At 31.0% G+C, this 21,240-nt stretch overlaps 1 protein-coding gene across 3 annotated transcripts in view; it reads right to left on the reverse strand.

Annotated features, from left to right (window-relative positions):
- Positions 1 to 4,840: 4,840 nt before the first annotated feature.
- The window catches only part of Csmd3 (CUB and Sushi multiple domains 3), a 1,108,856-nt gene continuing 1,092,456 nt past the window's right edge, over positions 4,841 to 21,240 (reverse strand). For all 3 annotated transcript variants that reach the window (XM_076835404.2, XM_076835403.2, XM_076835402.2), the window contains 6 exons: positions 19,858 to 19,923; positions 15,029 to 15,187; positions 12,968 to 13,080; positions 10,645 to 10,732; positions 8,290 to 8,425; positions 4,841 to 5,000 (listed from right to left, as the gene is read on the reverse strand). In XM_076835404.2, coding sequence (XP_076691519.2) covers positions 4,841 to 5,000; positions 8,290 to 8,425; positions 10,645 to 10,732; positions 12,968 to 13,080; positions 15,029 to 15,187; positions 19,858 to 19,923 — 722 coding nt within the window. The remainder of the gene's footprint in view (positions 5,001 to 8,289; positions 8,426 to 10,644; positions 10,733 to 12,967; positions 13,081 to 15,028; positions 15,188 to 19,857; positions 19,924 to 21,240) is intronic.

Below are 21,240 nucleotides of genomic sequence, written 5' to 3' on the forward strand. Positions count from 1 at the left end.
TTCACAGAAAGAGAAAACAAAGAGAGGAAAAGAGAGAGAGATCATAGGTAAATTTTAGTTATTTCAAAATAATCTGCCAGGTGTGGTGGCACAAACCTATAATCCCAGTGGCTTGGGAGGCTGATACAGGAAGATCACAAGTTCAAAGCCAGCCTCAGCAACTTAGTGAGGCCCTAAGTAACTCAGCAAGATGCTGTCTCTAAACAAAATATAAAAAGGGCTGGGATGTGACCCAGTGGTTAAGCACCCCGTGAATTCAATCCCTGGTATCAGGAAAAAAACTGATTTTTTTCCATAAAAAATGATGTGTGATTAGGGAACTAGACTAAAGAGCAAGATTTATTTTACTTTGTTGTTCACTCACAAGTGAGAGAAAAAAGATAGACTAAAAAAGTTAATAAACAATTGGTTAATATTCTCTTTAAAAGAAAATGAGAATGTATAGCCTGTCAAAGATTTAATCTGTGAATATCTATAAATTTTAAATAGCCATTTTTTATAAAAAGAATCACACATTTTAAGTTATTTTAAATTTTCTGAATATCTTGAAATATTGCTTACTATCACTACTCCTCATAATTACTGAAACCATGAGTTCCACTGTCTAAACTTTCAGTGGAGAAATGTACCTATATCAGTGGATATATCCATATATATATATATATATATATATATATATATATATCCATATATATAAATAAATGTGTGTGCATATATATATATATATATATATATTAGAATATTTTAAAAATATTTTATAACTTTTATAGTGATCAATTTCCCTTGTGATTTCATTTCATACACTTCAAAACATCATCCTGAGCAAGACATAGACTTCAAAGAAGACCTGGCATTCTCTATTAACTTTTTCTTTTATAGCTAAGTGTTTTGTTTATTGGGATTGCAGTGGTGTCAAATAATATTCTCCAGGTAACATATCTCATTCTAATCAGTTCTTTCTGGAGATACAAAATATATAGTCAAGGATGTGGGAAAAAAATACATAACACTTACTGAGAAGGAAGGCACTGGGTTCCTTTCAGCTTATACAATATAGATGATTTTATAGTTTTCTCTACATCTCTATATATCCTTTGTCCTGCTAAAGCACAAAAGTTCATCCCTATTTTCATAGGTATGCTAAGAGTTACAAGCAAGTTTGAATCTTATGAAAATTTAAACACAGATTTCTTATTTTATGCTTGCAATACAATTTATAGTTATGAATTTGAATGTACAAAATATACTTCTTTTTCAAGAGTAATAAAATTATTGCACATGGGGACTTATTAAACCTGGAAAGTTATCTGGCAGGTGTTCACTAGCTTTCTTGTTGGATACTGAAGAATGAAATCCAAGTTCCAATGACCATTTCTATTCCCCAGTGACTTCCAAATTCGCTAATAAGTTATTTTAGAACACCCAAGCTCACCAAGTTGATGACAGAAAGATATTTCTCAGATTTTACAACAAGTATATCTTCTCAGGTCAATATTCTTTTACCTCCAATGATCCTCACACAAAAAAGAGCAAATCAATATTTCTTTCAGCCAACATTAACTACCCATTCTAAGTTATTTCTCAGTCTCAGATGCTTCTATAATTTTATAGAACAGATTTTTTATCATACATAAACTATGCCTATTTTAAATTTATAGATATTCACAGATTAAATCTTTGACAGGCTATATATTCTCATTTTCCTTTAAAAGGAGTAGTAACCAATTGTTTATTGACTTTTTTAGTCTATATCTTTTTTTTTCCTCTCACTTGTAAGTGAACAACAGAGTAAAATAAACCGTGCCCTTTAGTCTATTTCCATAAGCACTCATCAAACTCCAATACTGGGAGACTTGGATAGAACTTTCATCTCTAAAATTCTTAAGTGTATGAGACAAGCAATGAGGCTCTTAAAGTTTTTTAAAATCACTGCCTCTAAAATGGCTGCTACATTTTTAGAAGGCTAAGGAAGAAGTAAAAAATAACAAAAAGACAAATATTAAAAGTTTAATAAAGCATTCTCTATTAACTTTTTCTTTTATAGCTAAGTGTTTTGTTTATTGGGAAAAATTTAAAAGAAGGAAAAATTTTAAAAGCATCAGAATTGAATAGAAGGGGAAAAGCAAAGTAGAATAAAAACAAAAACAAAGAAGAGTAAATTAAAATATAGAAGGCATCATGAGTGAAAGGTAGATAGTTAAAAGTTGGCAAAGTGGTTACAGTTACATCAAGAGACATTTATTTCAAATTGAAAGTGTCATAAACAGAAAGTTGTTAAAGACTGGAGTTTGAGGTTCAGAAATATATAGACTGTTGTGTTTTAAAAAGTTGCCTAATAAAATTGAACTTAATAATAATTTATAAAATATTATTTAATAATATTTTATAATTATTTAATAATAATTTATAGAAACAATCACTTTCTCAAGTCTAGATGTTTGCACGGTAAAATCCTGTTTTTCTAAGTTGAGCATGCACAGAAGCAGCCTGCTAACCCAAGACCTTTTGACATCAGGAGCTCAAAATGCTCAGCACAGAACAGAATAACTCCCCCTGGAAAAGGAGCATGGGATCCCTCCTCACCCCACCCCCAGAAGCAAAAGAACTCTAAAACAATTACTTCTTGTCATTCAAAAAAAGGGAGAGGGAAAGCTGCCTTTCCCTCTCCCTGTCCATAAATTACCTCACCACCATGGGGAGATGTATCCAAGTATGCCCCTTTTTCTTTCTTGGTAAGCCTTCAATAAAAGCTCTTCGCTTTTATAAAACTTGTTGTCAAAAAGTATTGGCTTCCTCTTGTCACCAGTCATAAGCCTTGCTCACTACCAGTACTAATATATTTACTGGGAATCTATTCACCTCTGAGTGTCATATTTGAGCAATTATGGAATACAAAGAATAAATATGCCTGTATTTTATTATTATGTTATTAACTAAATACATGTAATATGTAATTTGGGAACTTTTTAAAAACACCAAATAAATGTGTATTGTCCATTCCATTTACTATCAGACCAGTTGCAGATAATTTTGAAAAGAAAACACATTTTACAAAAGCAATTATTCATTTTTATTTTGTTTACATTGCACTGAAAATTTACATCATACTTTTACAAAGTTTTTTTTTTCATAAAAATATACTTCTTTACAAAAGTGTATGCATTAATATAAGAGGAGTAGCCAGTTGCAGAAGAAACATTGTTTAAACAAGATCTTAAATGTATTAACCTTAACATTAGTGAATGAATCATTGTTATTGCAGTCATTTGAATAAACAAGAATAAATAACTGATGGAATAAAATTTAAAACCGCATCCTGTCAGTAGAGTACAATGTTGAGAAAATTGTATGAATTTCCAAAACAATGTATCTCAAAGTGGTTTACAAGAAATTCACTAAATGTAGAGATAGATCCAAGCAGGGCTCCCAGGTGCAATGGTTTCTCTTAGGCACTCTGTCTCATGATACAAAAAGTTGAGACCATTCACAGAGTAGTCCATATTTGTAAGGGACAACAGAGAGTTCACACTGGGTACACAATTTTATTCAATGAAGTGAAACATGCTAAAAAGGAAGACAATGAACTAATAAATAAAAATGCTGGCATTGCTATATGATATAGTCTGTATATGAGCCACCAATAACTTACAATGATGTATCTCAATCTGACAATGAAAGAAACCTGTTGTATCTGAAACCCACTTTTCAAAGAATAAGGGTATAGAAATTTCAAAATATGTGAAAATTTGATAAATCCACAAGTTAAGGAAACAAATTTATATTGATGATTTGAAAGATTGCTCTTTCCTTCAATCTTATGCTAAGGGGCTAAAAAAACAAAGTATATTTCTAACTCTTGGTTAGAAATCTTAAAGTGTCAAAATGTTATATTTAAAGGCTTAACTAGAAGGATATGCGGACATACCATAAATTAAATACAAGAGATTATTAGTGGATGCTATTTGGTCTTTCAAAAACATTGGAAAGGTTGCTAGAAAATGGGAATAAGTTTGAAATCTCAGATAACTGCAAAATAATCATCTTCATAGGTAATTTTTTTCAGTCAAAATGGTTTCTTGACGAAAAAACACTGAAAACACTACCCCATGGCTCACTGAATAAAACTCGTTATTCCATAAAAAGGAAATTGAGAAGGTAACACAAGGAACTTGCCATCTGCAAAATCTATGATCACCAGTCTCCAAAGAACAATAGCAATATGATATCAAAGAACAAAACCGGTCAAATCCCTGTGGACAACCTGATCTCTCCTGTGCCATAAATTAGCTCATAAACATTTAAAGGCATGACTCAATCTTAAATAACCATGAAGATAAGGAAAACAATGCCTCCATTAACAGGAATGAGAAGTGGATATTGTGGTATGCAGTACAGACTTACAGGTGTGATGGAGCTCATGACAGTTAAGTCAGTGATCTATTGACTCTTGTAAGTATAGCTCTTATTTTCTACCCTATATCTTTTTTTTTGTAACCCAGTCCCTCTAATATAGTTTATAAAGCACAGAAATACTGATAGTGGATGCTCCTCCAATATATGCAAATAAGTTTATGTTTTAGAATAATCTCCTTTTTAAAAAAAGCAAATAAACTGTGAGTAAGCACTCTCAGAGTGCAGCTGAAATTTCTGTAAAACTCTCCATGGTAAACATGAAGAAGAATTATGATCCAGTTTATGAAAAAACACTCTTCTGTATCATTCCTCAGGAAAAGGTGACCCAGCAAGTCCTGAAAAGTGTGCTTTGTTTAGCAGTGAACTAAATGTGCACTGTTTTGTGTGTCGATTTCCAAGATTCTGAAGAAGGCCAAGAGTTGCCACGTTATACCATTGTGCAAACCGTGTTCAAGTTGGGATCGAATCGTACCGCCTTCCCTTCCACTGATTTGGCATTGGTGTCATACATGGGGTTTTCAAAAGCTGCTTGGCCATTGTTGTTTTCATGAACTGAGCAGCCTGTGTACTGTGTTTTGGGTGCAGTCCTGTTGATGAAAGCATCAATTAATTGTGTTAACTTTCTTTCAGAAACAACAGAGTAGGACTCAAACATAATGTATTTGAGTTTTCATTGTTGGTGGATAATATCATTTGAAAGTATTAATTAAAAAAAATCATAATAAATCAAACTCAACAACTTACTTATCCTTTTAACTCCTGAATGGCTTTTATGATTTACATACAACAAATATTTATGTATAGCACCAGTGTAAATCATATAATAAATCATATTATGACCACTCTAAATTTTCTTATGAAATACAAACTTAATATTATAAATTTTGCATAATAAAATAAATTATCCTGATGGATTTAAATCTCATTACCATTCCCTCATTTACTCATCAAATATTACAGGGCATCTATTATCTGCTGGGTATTCATTCTGGGTATTCATAGAGCATTATTTAAACAGCAGATAAAGCTATTACTCTCATAGCTTTTATAATGTAGTGTTAGAGAAAAATGGATAAATTTAAAATGAACAAAACAAGAAAAACAGGTTGTTATGAGAATTGTTATGATGCAAAGAAAAATGATTGATGTGATAAAATGTAAGTAGGAGCCACTTTAGAACAGGTAATTAGAAAATAAGTCTCTAAGAGGTAAAATTTAATCCTTCATGTCCTGAACATTTGCACTAATAATGAGAAGGGAATTCTGTAAAGAATAGGCAACTTGTACTAAGGCCTACTTTGGGAAGGAGTATCCAGAAAAACAAATAATTAGATGCAAATCAAAACTACACTGAGATTTCATCTAAGTCAAGATGTCACTCATTAAGAATACAAATAAAAAATGTTAGAGATGATGTGGAGAAAAAGGAACACTTTTATACTGTTGATGGGATTAGCAATCTACTATGGAAATCAGTATAGAAATTTCTCAAAAGACTAGGCATAGATCCACCATCTGATTCAGCTATGTCATTCCTTGGTATTTATTTTACGCATTTAAAGTCATCATACTATAGTGATACATGCATACCCATGTTTACAGCAGCATAATTCACAGTAACCAAACTATGGAACCAGTCTAGGTTCCCATCAATGGATGAATGAATAAAGAATCAAAAAAAAAAAAAAAAGAATCAAGAATATGTGATATATATATATATATATATATATATATATATATATATATCACACAGATGATATATATATCACATATGATATATATATGTATACATATATATATATATCATAGACACACATAATAGAGTTCTATTCTGTCATAAAGAAAAATGAAATTATGTCAACTGCAGGAACATGGATGGAACTAGAGACCATTGTGTTAAGTAGAATAAGACAAAATCAGAAGATCAAGTGTCACATGTTTTCTGTCATACGTGGAAGCTGGTGAAGACAAAGGAAAAGAAAGGTGGTGTGGGGGGGCAAACAGGGAACTCAGGAAAATCAAAGGAAAATCAGCAGAAGAAAGAGCCTAGTGGGAGGGAGGTGGAGAGGGTAGAGAAAAGTCCTGGAGAGTGATATTGGCCAAATTACATTGTTATATATTGGGTGCCTGCATGGATATGTAACAAAAAGTCCCACTTTATGTACAACTATAATGCACCAATTAAAAAAATGTGGATAAAAAAGAAGAAAAAAATGTTGTTAATAAATTTAAAAATCAAAGAAGAAATTAATACTGATATGAATGTCATAAAAACAATTTCTAAAGAGTTATGATAATTAAACATTTGTCTTTAAGTTATAAAACACATGGAGTCTACTAGGCTGGTTTGTGTAAATTACTTGTCTGGAATTTCCTCTTCAGTTCTTTATTTCTCCCACATTACACTTGCTTGTTTCAAATTTATCTTTCCCACATCTCAATGTGTAATTTGCTGACATTTGTCATGAAACAAAAGCAGGCATACCACATAACCCAATTATCACATTTTTGGACATATAGCCAAAAGAATATAAAACACATGTTCAAACAAAAAGTTATACAGAAATATTTATAACAGCACAATTTATAATGTAAAAGGACCCAAGGTATGGACATATTCAAACAAAACAATGTATTAATACAATGGTACATCAGTCATTCAGCCACATAAAGGCATGAAATACTGATGCATGCTATCAAATGAATTAAAATTAAAAAAAATTTTGCTACATTTAAGAAGGCTGACACAAAACGTAACACATTGTATAAGTCTATTCATATGAAAAACTTATAATAAGCAAGCCAATAAGAGTGTTGCAGATAGCTGAAGTTTGAGGTAACAGAAACAGGGAGTGACTGCTCATTGAGTGTATAGTTTCCTTCTCTAGTAATGAAAATGTTCTGAAAATATATAGTGTTGATGGCAGCAGGACACTGAAAATGTACTCAATGCCACCAAATCATACACTGAAACATGGTCCAACTGGTAAGCATATATGCTACATGTATTTTACAACAACAATAAAAGGCTGGCATAGCTTTTTTTTTTTTAATATAAGTAAATTTAGTAATGATTTTTCTTTATCTACAAACATACTCTGATATAGATCAAACATTAACAACTTGTAATTTATAATTATATAATTCTTAGATATTATATACTGAAATATAATGAAAACATTTTTTTTGGAAAAAGTGCATTTAGATAACATTAATCAAATTATCTGGTTACCTATATTTTCTCCTTGATAAATAGTTATCCCAAATAGTGGAGAAAAATATACTAAAACCATTTACCAGAATTCGGTATTTGACAGAGTAAGCAGGACTTACTAATAATATTTATAGCCATATACTCTATCACAAATATAGAATATTAATTGCCTAATTTTTACAAGCAACAGGAGGCAATGAGAGGATTAGAGAATTTTATCAGCTGTCTACCCAGGTAAAATCAGTTAGTATTGTCTTGCGAACAAAGAGGTCTGGACAAAATCTTCTTCCTAGTTCTCTAAATAAATCTGGCAGCAAATATCATCTCTTCAGTTTAAACCTTAACCTAGATTTTCTATCTCTAAAGTCTCATTATGGATAATGTAAAAATAACTTGCATAATTAGTTCTATACCAGGAAACTGACAGGAAAATGAGGAAGAGTTAGGTTGAATGCTTATGCAATTTAACAGAGCAATCTTTGTAATGTGTATGTAGAATTGCAGGTGTGGGCTAGGGAAATAAGGTTTTCAACAACTGTAGCAATAGTTGGCACACAGATTTCAACAACAGAAAAAAACAAAAGGAAATTAGGATTTGAACTAAGGCAATGGATATAACAAGATTTTTGGAGCATTTGGTAGTTAAAAATCAATTGACTTACCTTTGTTTATAAAGATAAAATCCAAATCCTGCAAATATAAGTGCAAAAAAAGGCACAAGAATAGCAATGGCCACAGAACTACTATTTGTACCATGAGGCTGATTTGAAGAATTTGAACCTTCTGACATATTTAGTCCTACAAAGTACAAAAAATAAAAAACACAGAAACAACTCGATGTTATAATTCATTTCTCCTTTTATAAATCATTTAATTCCTTCCATCCTCAAAATATCTATTCTGAAATATACATAGTAAACAAAAACAATTCTTGAAACATCTTCAACTCATTTCCATACATTTTGCACAAAGCCTACAACGTATAGGTATTTTTTAAGGGAAGGATATAAACTAAAAATTAAGTAGTGCCCTTGAACTGAGTTCATATATTAGTGGGAAGACTTATGGAGACATTGTATATCTCAAGTATGAATTAATGGTCAATGTGCTTTAGAAAGAAAAGGTGTATACATACATCAAGTCTGAACTCATGGTCACGTGCTTTAGAAAGGGAAGTGCTTTAGATAAGCCACACAGCACATTTGGAGGACATGCAATGTAGGTTTGGCCTTGAAGAAAAAGTAGAACAACAAACAGAGAAGAAAGCAGCAGCAGCATACAAAGAGAGATGGGAAGATGATGGTATATCTAGAGAACACTGACTTCTAGTAGGAGAAAGAAGGTTAAACTAAGAAGCCATAGCTTGCCTCTGAGAGGGAAGAAATATTCTTTTATATTTATTTATTTTTTCTTGGTACTGGGAATTGAACCCAGGGAGTTTAATCACTGAGCTTTTTAAAAAACAATTTATTATTATTATTATTATTTATTTATTTATTTATTTTAAAAAACAGGGCCTCACTACATTGCTGAGGCTGGCTTTGAACTTGCAATCCTCCTGCCCCAGCCTCTCCAGCCTCTGGAATTACAGGCATGTTCCACTGGGCCAGGCTGGAAAGGAAAATGCTGAGGAGCTCCAAGTTGCTATTCACCTCACTGAGGGATGACTAATGGTGTTTAGAAATGAAGGATCCAGTGATAAGATAGAGGAATTAGAGGAGTGACTGTGGTGATGTGGACATGAAGGAAGGCAAACTGGAAGCAACTGCACCTAGAAGGTCATAGCAAAAACCCAGATTTAAAAAGGAAATTAAGATTTGAACCAGGGCATTAGGAAGACATGAAAAGATAGATTTGGTAATATTTCGTAGTCAAAAACATAAGTTGTTTGTGTGGATGGCACAAGTAAGATGACACAGAACTGATTTTTCTACTTCAAGATAAGCAAATGGCAATGGCATTGCTTGAGTTGGGAAGTGAGAAAAATCAGACTTGTCAACATGTTGGCACAGGGAGGGAAAAGAGCAAATAGCTAACAGCTCTTTTTCAAAAATAAAAGCTCCTTTTTATAGGTTCTGTTTTAGACATGCAGTGTTTGAGACACTTTAGGGGATATTAAATGAAAATGTATTACATTCAATGACACAACTGTGTTAATGAGCTGTATTAATGAATGTTTTAGGCTGTTTTTAAAAGGAAAAAAAATTAAGTAAAACATTATGTGGTATGGCTTATTATTATCATTCATTTAGAGAAAGCTGAGTTTCCTTTTCAACTAAGCCATAACTTTGTCTGTATTACCAAAATATTAATACCTTTTTCTGTACCTCGTTTCTCCAATGAATCAGTACATTTATGAAAATTTCAAGGCAATGATTTTTTTGAAGATGAATATTAAACAATAGCTTTTAGATACTGAATCAATTTTTATGTATCCATACCATAGTGTAGTAATGGGAGACAGTAGATTTTTGGAAAGGCATACACCAGAAGTTATATTTATAAACATATTCTAAGAAGACTATTTAATGTTTACCCACATATTAGAAGAGTTTGAAATGAGGATGCTAAAAATTTGTGCCTCTCATCAAAAAAATTTACATATTTCCTCAAGTTTCTCACAAAGGTACTGTTTTCAGAGGAGTAAGAAAATTGTAACAATATTCAAACTGAAAAGAAGTAGAATAGTTCTCATGAGATAAGATGAAATAATTTACAGTTTAATATTTACTTCATTTCTATATTACTTTTTCTTATTTTTACTTGCTTAAGGGCTAGACAGTTTGTCATATTTATTAGAAATATGATGAAAAGCTAAACATCGTACAGAGTTGTTACATAGAGAACTGACATTTTGAGGAAAGTGATTATTGTAAAAAATACTATTAAATGTATCAATTCTGACAATGCAGAATTCAAAATATAGTAAGTATGCCTAACATAGAAAGTGTACTCTGTTTTCTCATGCTGTCTAGGGTAATAAAGGAACTACATGAAAACCAAAATTAATACATTACCCAGTCTTTGTAGTCCAAATTGCCCATAATCTTTGCCTTGAATAAATCCTTGAAATACATAAGTAGCTCCATCAGGCTCAGCAGAAACCTAAATAAATTTGAAAGTCTGATTAGATATGAAGACTAGCTATGGCTATATTTTTCTGGTCTTAATAAATGCCCAATTTTATGCTGAAATGAATATTATCCAATGTTCCTTTCTTCAATCCTTTCCCTCCTAAGTGAAACAACACATTGTGCTAAATTCTCCATTATAAAAAGGAAACTAAAATTTCCAATTTAAGTAATTATGATATTGAAAAAATGGGATTAGTTAATATAATGACATAGGTGTATAGATCTCTCATAGGCTAAGAAGCCTATTGTCCAAAAAAATGGCATTAATATGATAAACAAGAGTGAGGCAAATGGTAAATTTAAAAATAAAATATAATAAAACTGTTCTTTGTAAATTAGGTTACTCCTCTCATGGTACATTCATTCATCCCACCCCAACACCTTCACAGAAAGTGTACACTGTGACCTGCTTTAGCCAAGGGCATGTAAGTGGATCTGAGCATAGGTCAGTTGTTAGCCTAAACCATTGAGGCATATTTTCCATTACACTAAGTGAAAGAATCTAGTCACAAAAGCCCACATATTATATGACTTCATTCATATAAAAGTCCAGAAAAAGGGAGTATATAGAGGTATAAAATATATTGCTCAGGGGTAGAGTGAGAATGAGGGTTGGGGTAATAGCAAAGGTGTGGGTTTCTTTTTAAGGTGATGAAATTACTCTAAAATCATCATACTTATGGATGCATGTAATTGTCAATATTCTTATGACCAATGAATTGTATACTTTACAGAGATAAACATAGTTCATGTGAATATCTAAATTAAACTGTAAATAAAGAAACATATGTCAATATATTTATTTCAAAACCATAGAGCTTACTTCAGATCCTCTTGTTCTCCTGTGAGCTTCTGATTTCTTGAAATATGCTCCTGATGGCTGCTGCCCCTCTAGCCTTAGCCCCAGAAAGAGTCACTGGAGTGAGCCCATATAAACTCAATACCACAGCCCAAGTATAGATCTCTCATAGTGAACCCAGATAGATGAGAAAGAACTAAATACTTATTGTTGTTTGACCCTGAAATATTCTGGCTGTATCCAATGCTGTAAATGCTGACTACTATATGTTTTTTAAATGTGTATAAAGTCTCATATTTTAAAAACTTCATACGTATAATGTCATTTGATCTCATTAGTAAAACAGAAATTAATATATTTCAATGATCCTGAAAACTAACTAGTAATGTGAATATATCCTAAAATTTGTGCTAATTAATGACAATTAGTTACTTAAATCATGGATGTTTCCATAAAAGTAGTAAGAAATTTTAATCTCTACCCTAAAAATCAAAGAATATCAAATTACCTATGGACAACTGGTATTCATAAGTGATTTATTATCACTAGACATTATGTTCTCGTCATGGTCATTTTTTTAAATGAAATACTTCTAAATATAATAATTCAAACTCTAATACTTTAATAAATGAATTCATTTTTGTTTCCTATATGAAATAATATAATTAAACAATCTTAGCATACTTATAACTTAGGTTCCTTTCCAATTCCACAAGTAATGGTACAGAATAGCGAAAGAGAATGGACAATTTTTCCTTGGGAATCAAACTTACTGGAGCCTATAACTGAATATTTTATTTTTATCATTGTATCTTCCTTGTAAAAGAAGGCTTGATATTTGAAAATATGGCCTGATATTCATGCTTATTCTTCAACAAAGATGCCTGCCCAGTGTGTTAATATATTAGTTAATACTTTCAACTATCAATCGAGAACATTCCATTCACATAAATGACTGAATCGTAAACCTACAGTAACTATCGCCTTACAGGAAGCAGCTTACATAAGTTGCTCTTCATGGACTATTTTATAAAATATCCTAAATTCATAATTCAACTTAATGGACATACTTAATTTTCTTATACATTTTGTAAATACACTGTATATGCCTCACATATTGGTTCAAAAGAATGAATTATATTTGATCCAGATTTATTTATCAGACAATAGACTATAGCCAGAATATATTTGATGCAATCAATGAATACATTACAAAAGTATGCAAACATGTCAGAATTAAATAATCATAGGCTTTATACTCTAGAATATTAAATATTTGTACTTATCAATATGTGTATGTATAAATATGTGTTATGTTCACAGTGAGCTAAATTTACAAAATTCATTTTTTCCTGGACAAACTATAAATTAATTAAAATCAGCAGCAGAATTTTTAGAAATACTTACAAAGCCATCCATGGCCCAATTTTCCTCCTTCATTTTCTTCACAGAAGCATGAGCTGGTACTTTAATAAGATAAATGTGTAACATTAGCCGAGCTTCCTGGCTTTTATATATACCTGTGAAATGCATGGACATATTAGTATACTTAATTTTGTAAATAGTTATTCTTCACTTCACTATTTACTACTCCTTAAGTATATCATGTAAGATATGTGATAGGAAAAGAAATAAAACAAGTCCCAAGTCAAAGATGGCTTCACACATGGTGCTTTCCTTAAATACTGCAATATATATTGATCTCTCTTTCCATTGAAATCACAACTTGAGTCTACTCTATGAGGTATGAATTACCTAGGCTACTAAAGATAAATATCTTTATTTATAGCAACATAATTCCATGATATGCAAACAAAGTGATTACTTTCCCTAATCAGATTAGTAAGAGCACAAACCAGAAGTTAAAATTCCCATTTTTGTTAATACTTAGTTAGGTGCTAACACTGTCAATGTTCTAGGTGCTGCTGGAGCCACAAATATGAAGATTTGTTTTTCCTAAACTTAAGATTTTTCAATAAAATAGGAGGTGTAAGTAAGTTACACAAGTAAGTAAAACACATGAGAGAATATAATAAATAAAAGACCAGAAGAGAGACTGACCATTCCACACTGAAGCAGATACTTATTTAAGGAAATACTTAGGAAGAAAAAGAATGTCTGAGCTAGGTTTTGAAAATTTAGCAGGATTTTTAGTCCAAGAGAATAATAAAATTAATGGCATAATATATACAATTTATTTTACAGAGTGAGTATCCTAAAATTGAGAATGAGCTGCAGTATAAATACATTTGGAGAATAGAAGAAAATAAAACTAGATAAAAATTTCATGATTAACATTTACTTCAATTTTTTCTGTATTCATTGACTCCCCTTATTATTTAACTACGGATAAGGCACCATTAGAATATTCTGGGCATACAAAAATAAGATATGCAAAATTTGACCCAAAGTAAATTGCAAGAAATAAAAAGAAGACATAATTAAATTTCTGAACAAAAATATCACTGGAAAATTTTTATAATTATTCTGTATGGAGACAATAAGCAAATTCTAATTAAGTCAATCAAACATTTTCTGTTTGTTTCTCCATATTTGTAGGGATTTATTTTGAAGTTTTTCTACATTGTAAAAAATAATACCTTTCATTTGGCTAACATTTACAGAAAGAAAAACCATTTAGATTTCAAAGGCAAATAATCATAACTTAAATGCATTTTCTCAGTTATATAAAGTTTCTTTCCATTGATATTATACAATTGTGTATATTTTGAAAAATATAACACTAAATTCAGCTGGACGTGGTGGTACATGCTTATAATCCCAACTGCTCTGGAGGCTGAGACAGGAGGATCACCAGTTCATAGCCAGCCTCAGCCATGGCGAGGTGCTAAGCAACTCAGTGGGACCTTGTCTCTAAATAAAATACAAAATAGGGCTGGGGTTGTGACTCAAAGGCTGAGTGCCCTGACTTCAATCCCTGGTACCCTCCCTCAAAACTTCTAATACTCTTTAGTAAGTTTAATTCAGGATCATTCAATAATATAAAACAATGCTCAATATTTCTTCTAAAATTTACAAAATCAGTGATTATTACATTATTTTTCATTTTATTCTTACCAAAAATATTAATAATTATCCTGAATAACTATATAGCCAAGAAATTTGCTATATATAAATATATATCTATGTCTCATATTTGCAATATCAAATATAAGTATTTCATATTTAAAAGTGAGAATTCTAACACATAATAGTTTATTTCAACAACAAAAAAATTCTTGAAGAAATTTAACTTTAAAACTGAAGAGTTTTATTTTTGTATAATAATATTCACTTATCAATTCAAAAGCCAGAGAGGCTTATTTCTGAAAAAAATATGGATGTCATAATAAATAAATATTTCAATTATTTCACAGTATAAAATCATTACTAGAATAATGAAGTCATAATAAAATGAGAGCATGAAGGCATTATTTTTGTTGCTTTTTTTTTTTTTTAATGCAATACCTGAAAGCAGAAGTTCCATGTTGCTATTGCTCAGGGTAGCATTAACTCTCCCAGTAGAAGCATTGAAACTAGTCACTGTCAAGGTCATGGGTTGTTTCCTTCCTTTGAAATTGTAAGAGCCTTTCCATATATAATTTTGTGCAAACACATCATCAGGTACTGTGAATAGATTAAATAAATCCCACATTTTAATTTTATAGTGTCCTGTAAATATAAGTATTAAAGAGTAATTTAAAGAATATCAGCTTATTGAACAATGATATTTTACAAAATATACAATAATGTGTATTTTGTAAAATATCATCTTTAGTTATTCTTATAAAAATGTTTCAAGTTTTTAAGAATAAATCAAAATTATATTGGCTAGATTTCCTCAGATGTCATCAAAAAGAAACAATACCAATTAAAGATGTAAGGCTTTATGTAGAACCCAGATAAATATAAGCTTTACTTATACTTGGTCTCCTATAACATTATCTGTCTTTCAGAAGGAAAATAAAATGATTTTAGTGAGCCGAATAAGTCTATGCATAAGTTCTAAGATGACTGTTTTTCTCCTAGCAGTGGGAAAAGGTTCATAGGAGGAAAAGCACAGAATAAATCTGTCCCATTTGCAAAATGGAGGGAATACTTCTGTGGCCCCCTTATGGAATACTGAGTTCGGTTATTCCAATAATAGATGCTACTGAAAAAGAGCAGGGCTGAACTATATTGACAGCTGTGAGGTTTATAGGTATTTTTAGAAATAAAAGAATTGTCACTTGAATTGCCCAGTTCTCATGGGAGAAAGATTAAGTGTGGTAGAATATAGCAGAAGGGTTAGGCACTGGGGTTAGGCTGCTTGTATTTAACTCCCTCCTCTACATTTTATAAATTGTGTTATCTTGCATAAATTACTTAACTCTAGACATGAATTTCCTCCTAATGTAAGTGATTAACATAGTTTTTGAGAGATTAAATGACAAAGAATGTGAAGTGTTTAGCTAACTGCTACCTGCTACCATCACTATGATTATTACTATTACAATTATTATTATTATCCAGATAGAATAGGGAAATTATTGCTTTTATAGATCACTGAACAACTAGTAAAATATACACTTAGTAGCCATGTAGTTAGTGTCATGAAAAATCTATAGCACTGACTCTGTAAACTTTGTTAAGTCATTTTCCTATTGGCACTGACCCCTTGAACTTTTAAGTTATACTGCTATGTGTGATGAGAAACCTTATCTAAAAGTTTGATATAGTATATGAATACAGACCCTTTATTTGGTAAGCATCTTAGATAGCTTTGGCTAACAAAATTGTGTCTAGAAATGGTTTGTAAAAGACAGTGACAAAATAAATTGCCCTACATTAAAAATTGTCAAGGCAGACAGGGGTAACAGGCTCTTGGTTGCAGAAATTGGAGAAGATAAAAGCAGAAAGATGTTCTAATAGCAGTGCTTGGCAAATAGTAGATACTCAGTAAATAAGTGTTGTATCTCTGATTGTTTACCTTCCTTAGCCTACATTGTGATTGCCCTTCACTGCCACCAAACCTTTCATTAAAATCTGCCATGCCTAATGATCTTATATCCATTTTGCTTAGAGAAATGAAAGAGCATTAACTGAAGAATATAAAAGAACATATCAGTCACAGAGGTAATAGTCATGGAACAAGAGAGGTAGCAGTAGCAGCAAAGTCAGCTGCATTAGGATTAATCATTAATGTGGTAGTAAATGTTTAATGATGGGCACTTAAGGAAAAAAAAGAAAAAAAAACTAAGAGAATTTTCTCATTTAAATGGTAGCAATATGTCCATTATTGTAGATTCCAAGCTATCAACATGACATCTACTGAATGCAGAGTATGGAGAATTCCCAGAGTTGACCATAGTGAGCCTTCACCTTTCCCACACAAAAGTGGGAAGTAAAAACTCATGAAGGGATGGAAGAGACAGACATTATTTGGTTACTGTACTTCAAGTACGATGGGAATGACATTTCTTTCTATTAAGTCTATTATGAGATTTATGTATAGTCAAGGATTTGGCAGTTCTGTGTAAACTAATGTGTCATCCACATTGACTTAGACATCAGTAAAAAGGAAATAATATGGTCATGATCACTTCTTTTTTTATTTTTTATTTTTCTAGTTGTAGTTGGAACAATACCTTTATTTTATTTATTTTTATGTGGTGCAGAGAATCGTACCCAGGACCTTGCACATGCTAGGCAAGCACTCTACCGCTGAGCCACAACCCTAGCCCCATGATCACTTCTTTCAAAATATGTTTGAATTCAAACTTGTTTCAAAGACTTCACACCATTGCAAATACACAAATACACAATCATGTCCCTGACCTTGATTGATTGTCCACTTTTATTCTTGTCAGTTTAGAGTAATCCAATCACTGTTTCCTGGGACTTTAATGGAATTCTGCTCAGAGTTTTCTCATGTTAAAGATAACAGTTGATCTAGAATTTTTATAGATATTTTTACTTACATTGAATAAGTGTTTTCCTTTCTAATTATTAAAAATTTTAAAGATTAGAAATTGGTGTTGAATTTTATCAAATATTTTCTTTGCCAGTTACACATTGACCATAATTTCTATACTTTAACCTCCTACTGTAATATATTATATTTAAGTATTATTTAACAATGATATACCTTGCACATCAAGGTGAGTCCAATTTGATTTTTATGTTAGATTTTATTTGCAAAGATTTTATGGAAGATTTTCATCTATAATCCCAAGTCATGTGAACCTAAAACTCTGCCTGTTTATAATGTCTTTTGCTGAGCTATTAATCATATAGAGCACACAAGAGGGAGCTGCATTGTCTAGAAGAGTTTTTATAAAACTTGGGTGATCTGGTCTGTTACTTGAAAATTAGGTGGGACTCATCAGAGGAGCCATTTGAGTCTGGTGTTTCATTGTGAAAATAATTTTAACTATTCTTTTTTAATGGAATAATTCAAGCTAACTTTTATTAGTTCTATTAAGATATATTTTTCTAGTAATATGTGCATTTCATTTAATTTTTTAAATTATTCATGCTGATAGATTTTTTGCAATACACTTCTAACTTATTTAATCTGTTGCTTATGTAATTATGTTCACATTTTCTTTGTTTGCTATTATTTTTGCTAGAGATTCTTCTACTTTTTTCATTTTTTTCAAAGAATTACCTTTGGTAATGTTGAGATAATTCTATTGTTTCTGTAGGTTTTTCTATTTAGTTTGTTGTAATCTTTATATGTTCTTAGCAGAGACACCTACCTCGTTAATTCTGAGGCTTTTTCTTTTCTAATATAAGATTTTTAGGCTATAAATTTTCCTTATAATTTTTTTCCTATAGACCTCAAGTTCTAATATTTAGATTTTTCAATATAAATAAATTTTAGTAGTGTATATTCTACTTTAATGTCTTTTTTAAAATTATGAGTTATTTATTAGTATTAATTTTGCTTTGAATTTCCAAATATACAGGAACGTTCATTCAATTTCTCATTAACCTTTAACTGTATCATGGCCAAATATCAGGTTGAAAGACTAAATTTGCTTTGAAAAAATTTTGGATTTGTTTATTTAATATACAATTGATTATTATAGTTATCTCATGTTATAATTGATACAGAAATCTTTATATGTGAATACTGGATCAAACGTACGAATTCTCTGGCTTACTTCAGTTTTCTTTACTTTTTGTCTGATTTGACAATTGGTTGGTCATTGCCTATGTTTACTCAAGATGGTCCAGGTTTATATATGATGTACTAGAGCTATCATTCAGAGAACCCACCTACTCCCAGATAAAAAATCTCCTTTGGGAAATTCTGGGTTCTGATTGACTATTATGGTTTTTAAACCCCATTGCTAATTCTACCTTATGCTGACATATTCTTTTACTGTCATAGTGGCAATCAGCATGTTTACATTGAGTGTTGAATAAATTAGTTTAAGTCTTAGAGATTTATTTGCACTCTACTTTGACAGCATATACATTGAGAACTTGTGAACTCAGTAAAATCAGATCCAGCAGTGTTCTTGGTCGAATGCAAGTAAGCCAAATTTGTATACAAGGTAAACACTTAATGTTAAGTCCTTATTTTTATCTTTTAATTTATATCACAGAAATGTAATCATAATACAAAAAAGTAGCTTTTATATATTGAATATTTACTATGGGCTAAGCACTTTGCACTTTATTCTTATGAAGTTCATTATATAATAATCTAATCATTATTTCTTTGATAGATAAATAAATGGTGGCTCAGACACATAAAATAATTTCCCAAGGTCATGGGTTAGAGAGTTCACAGATGAGAACTGCATCAAGATTGTAGAATTTAAAGTCCATGTTCTTAATGATGGCTGGGTATTTAAATTTTCTTTTTGGATCCAATGATTACAAATAAACTGTACAAGTTCTAAAAGCTGCTGATCTACTGTGTGAATTTGTTTCTTTTTTAAATATACATGTTTAAAATTTTAAATAATATCTTGCTTTGATTTTAATATTTTAATTAAAGTATTTCCATTATATTATGTTATTTACAGATATTCTTCAAAGGAATATTTATAGAGAAATCTATTAACAATATGTTTTGACATAGAGAACTATAAACAACATTTTTGAAGTCTTAACATATCACAATCTTACACTACTTTAAATTCAATATCATATCACAAATTATCAAGTTTGATATAGTAAGATACATAGTTTTTTCCATGCAAAAATATATTTTTTCCAAAGAAATTTGGTCACTTTATCAAAAAAACAGTAGATTGATTTTAGACATAATGAGTTTTAAAAAAATAAATTAAATTACTAACCACTTAGCTTTGGGCTGGGTGTTCCCAGTGCAGGTCTAGGATCTTTCACCAGTATTTTGGAACCAGCTATGAAAACAAACAAGGGTTCAAAAAGTTGCTATAATTAATACACACAAACACATAGTATAACACAATTCTATTATGAGATATTACATAATTTTCTCCAAAATGTCCTGTTCATCACAATATCTCACTCATCTTCTCAACACTTATTGTTTATCCAACAACCTTAGTAATTATCTCCTTCGTAGTTCAGTGGGAAAAGAGGCTGATTGTTGCTGTCTTATCATCTTCGGATTTTTTTTTTTTAATTAGACATAAAAACTAATAGAAATAGGTGCTTCTGCCATGGAAACTGAGGGCTGAAGGTACGCACAAAAGGCAAACATTTTTTGTGTAAGGTTCACATTTGTGGAATTTTGATGATCATTATTATCCAAAGTCCAGGTATGAAGACACAAATTGGTGTGACTATACTGTGTATACAACCAGACATATGAAAAATTGTGCTCTCTATATGTATTATATTATATTATTTATTATTTAAAAAAAATAAAGAATTGAAATGGTTAAAATAGCTCATGATGTACCAGGTATTGGATAAACACAGGGGTGAAATCTTTTCAGTCAGACCAAAGGCAGCCCAAAACTAAAGAAATCATTTGAGTACTACGGGGAATGCAAAGTTGTAGGAGCTATAACATGTGTTTTTTGTACAACACCTATCACAAAAACACTGTGATAGCTTTAAAATTAGATTTAGGTGTAGGTGCTTCAGGTGAATATCACTCGGGCTGCAGATGTGGAGAATATTTTGAAGAGAACACATACTGATATAGCCAGAGAGGTTAAGCAGCTGTTGCAATAGTCCCAGTAGAGATAATCCTAAACTGTATTACCATAGTAGTGTGATAAAACAGCATAAGAAAGCTATTGAAAATGTGGTGGATTTGTTTGCGATAATATCTAGGCAGATTATTACATTTCTAGTGTATAAAATTATATGATGGCTGTATCACTGAGAGAGAATATTAGAAGAAGTCTAGATGGGAAAAGAAAATTTACAAGTTTAGTTTTACATCTATCGAACACTGAAATGTCTGAGAAATTCAAGTAGAGATGTCAAGGAAGTAAGTGACTATTTAAGTCTGAAGGCAAAAGAAGGCAAATGAACTAGTGACATTAATTTCTAAATGAATTACATACAAGGGACTAATGAAGCCATTGACTTAAAATGAGATCATCTAGGAGAGAATACAGGATAAAAGAAAAAGATGATGAAGTACTAAACCTTTAGAATATTATGGACAGTACAACAGCTCTAGAAAATGAATACACCTACCCTGAAAAGAGAATGTAAAGAAGGAATAAAGACAAGAAAAA

This window comes from Callospermophilus lateralis, chromosome 16 (genome assembly GCF_048772815.1).
Source record: "Callospermophilus lateralis isolate mCalLat2 chromosome 16, mCalLat2.hap1, whole genome shotgun sequence".
NCBI lineage: Eukaryota > Metazoa > Chordata > Mammalia > Rodentia > Sciuridae > Callospermophilus > Callospermophilus lateralis.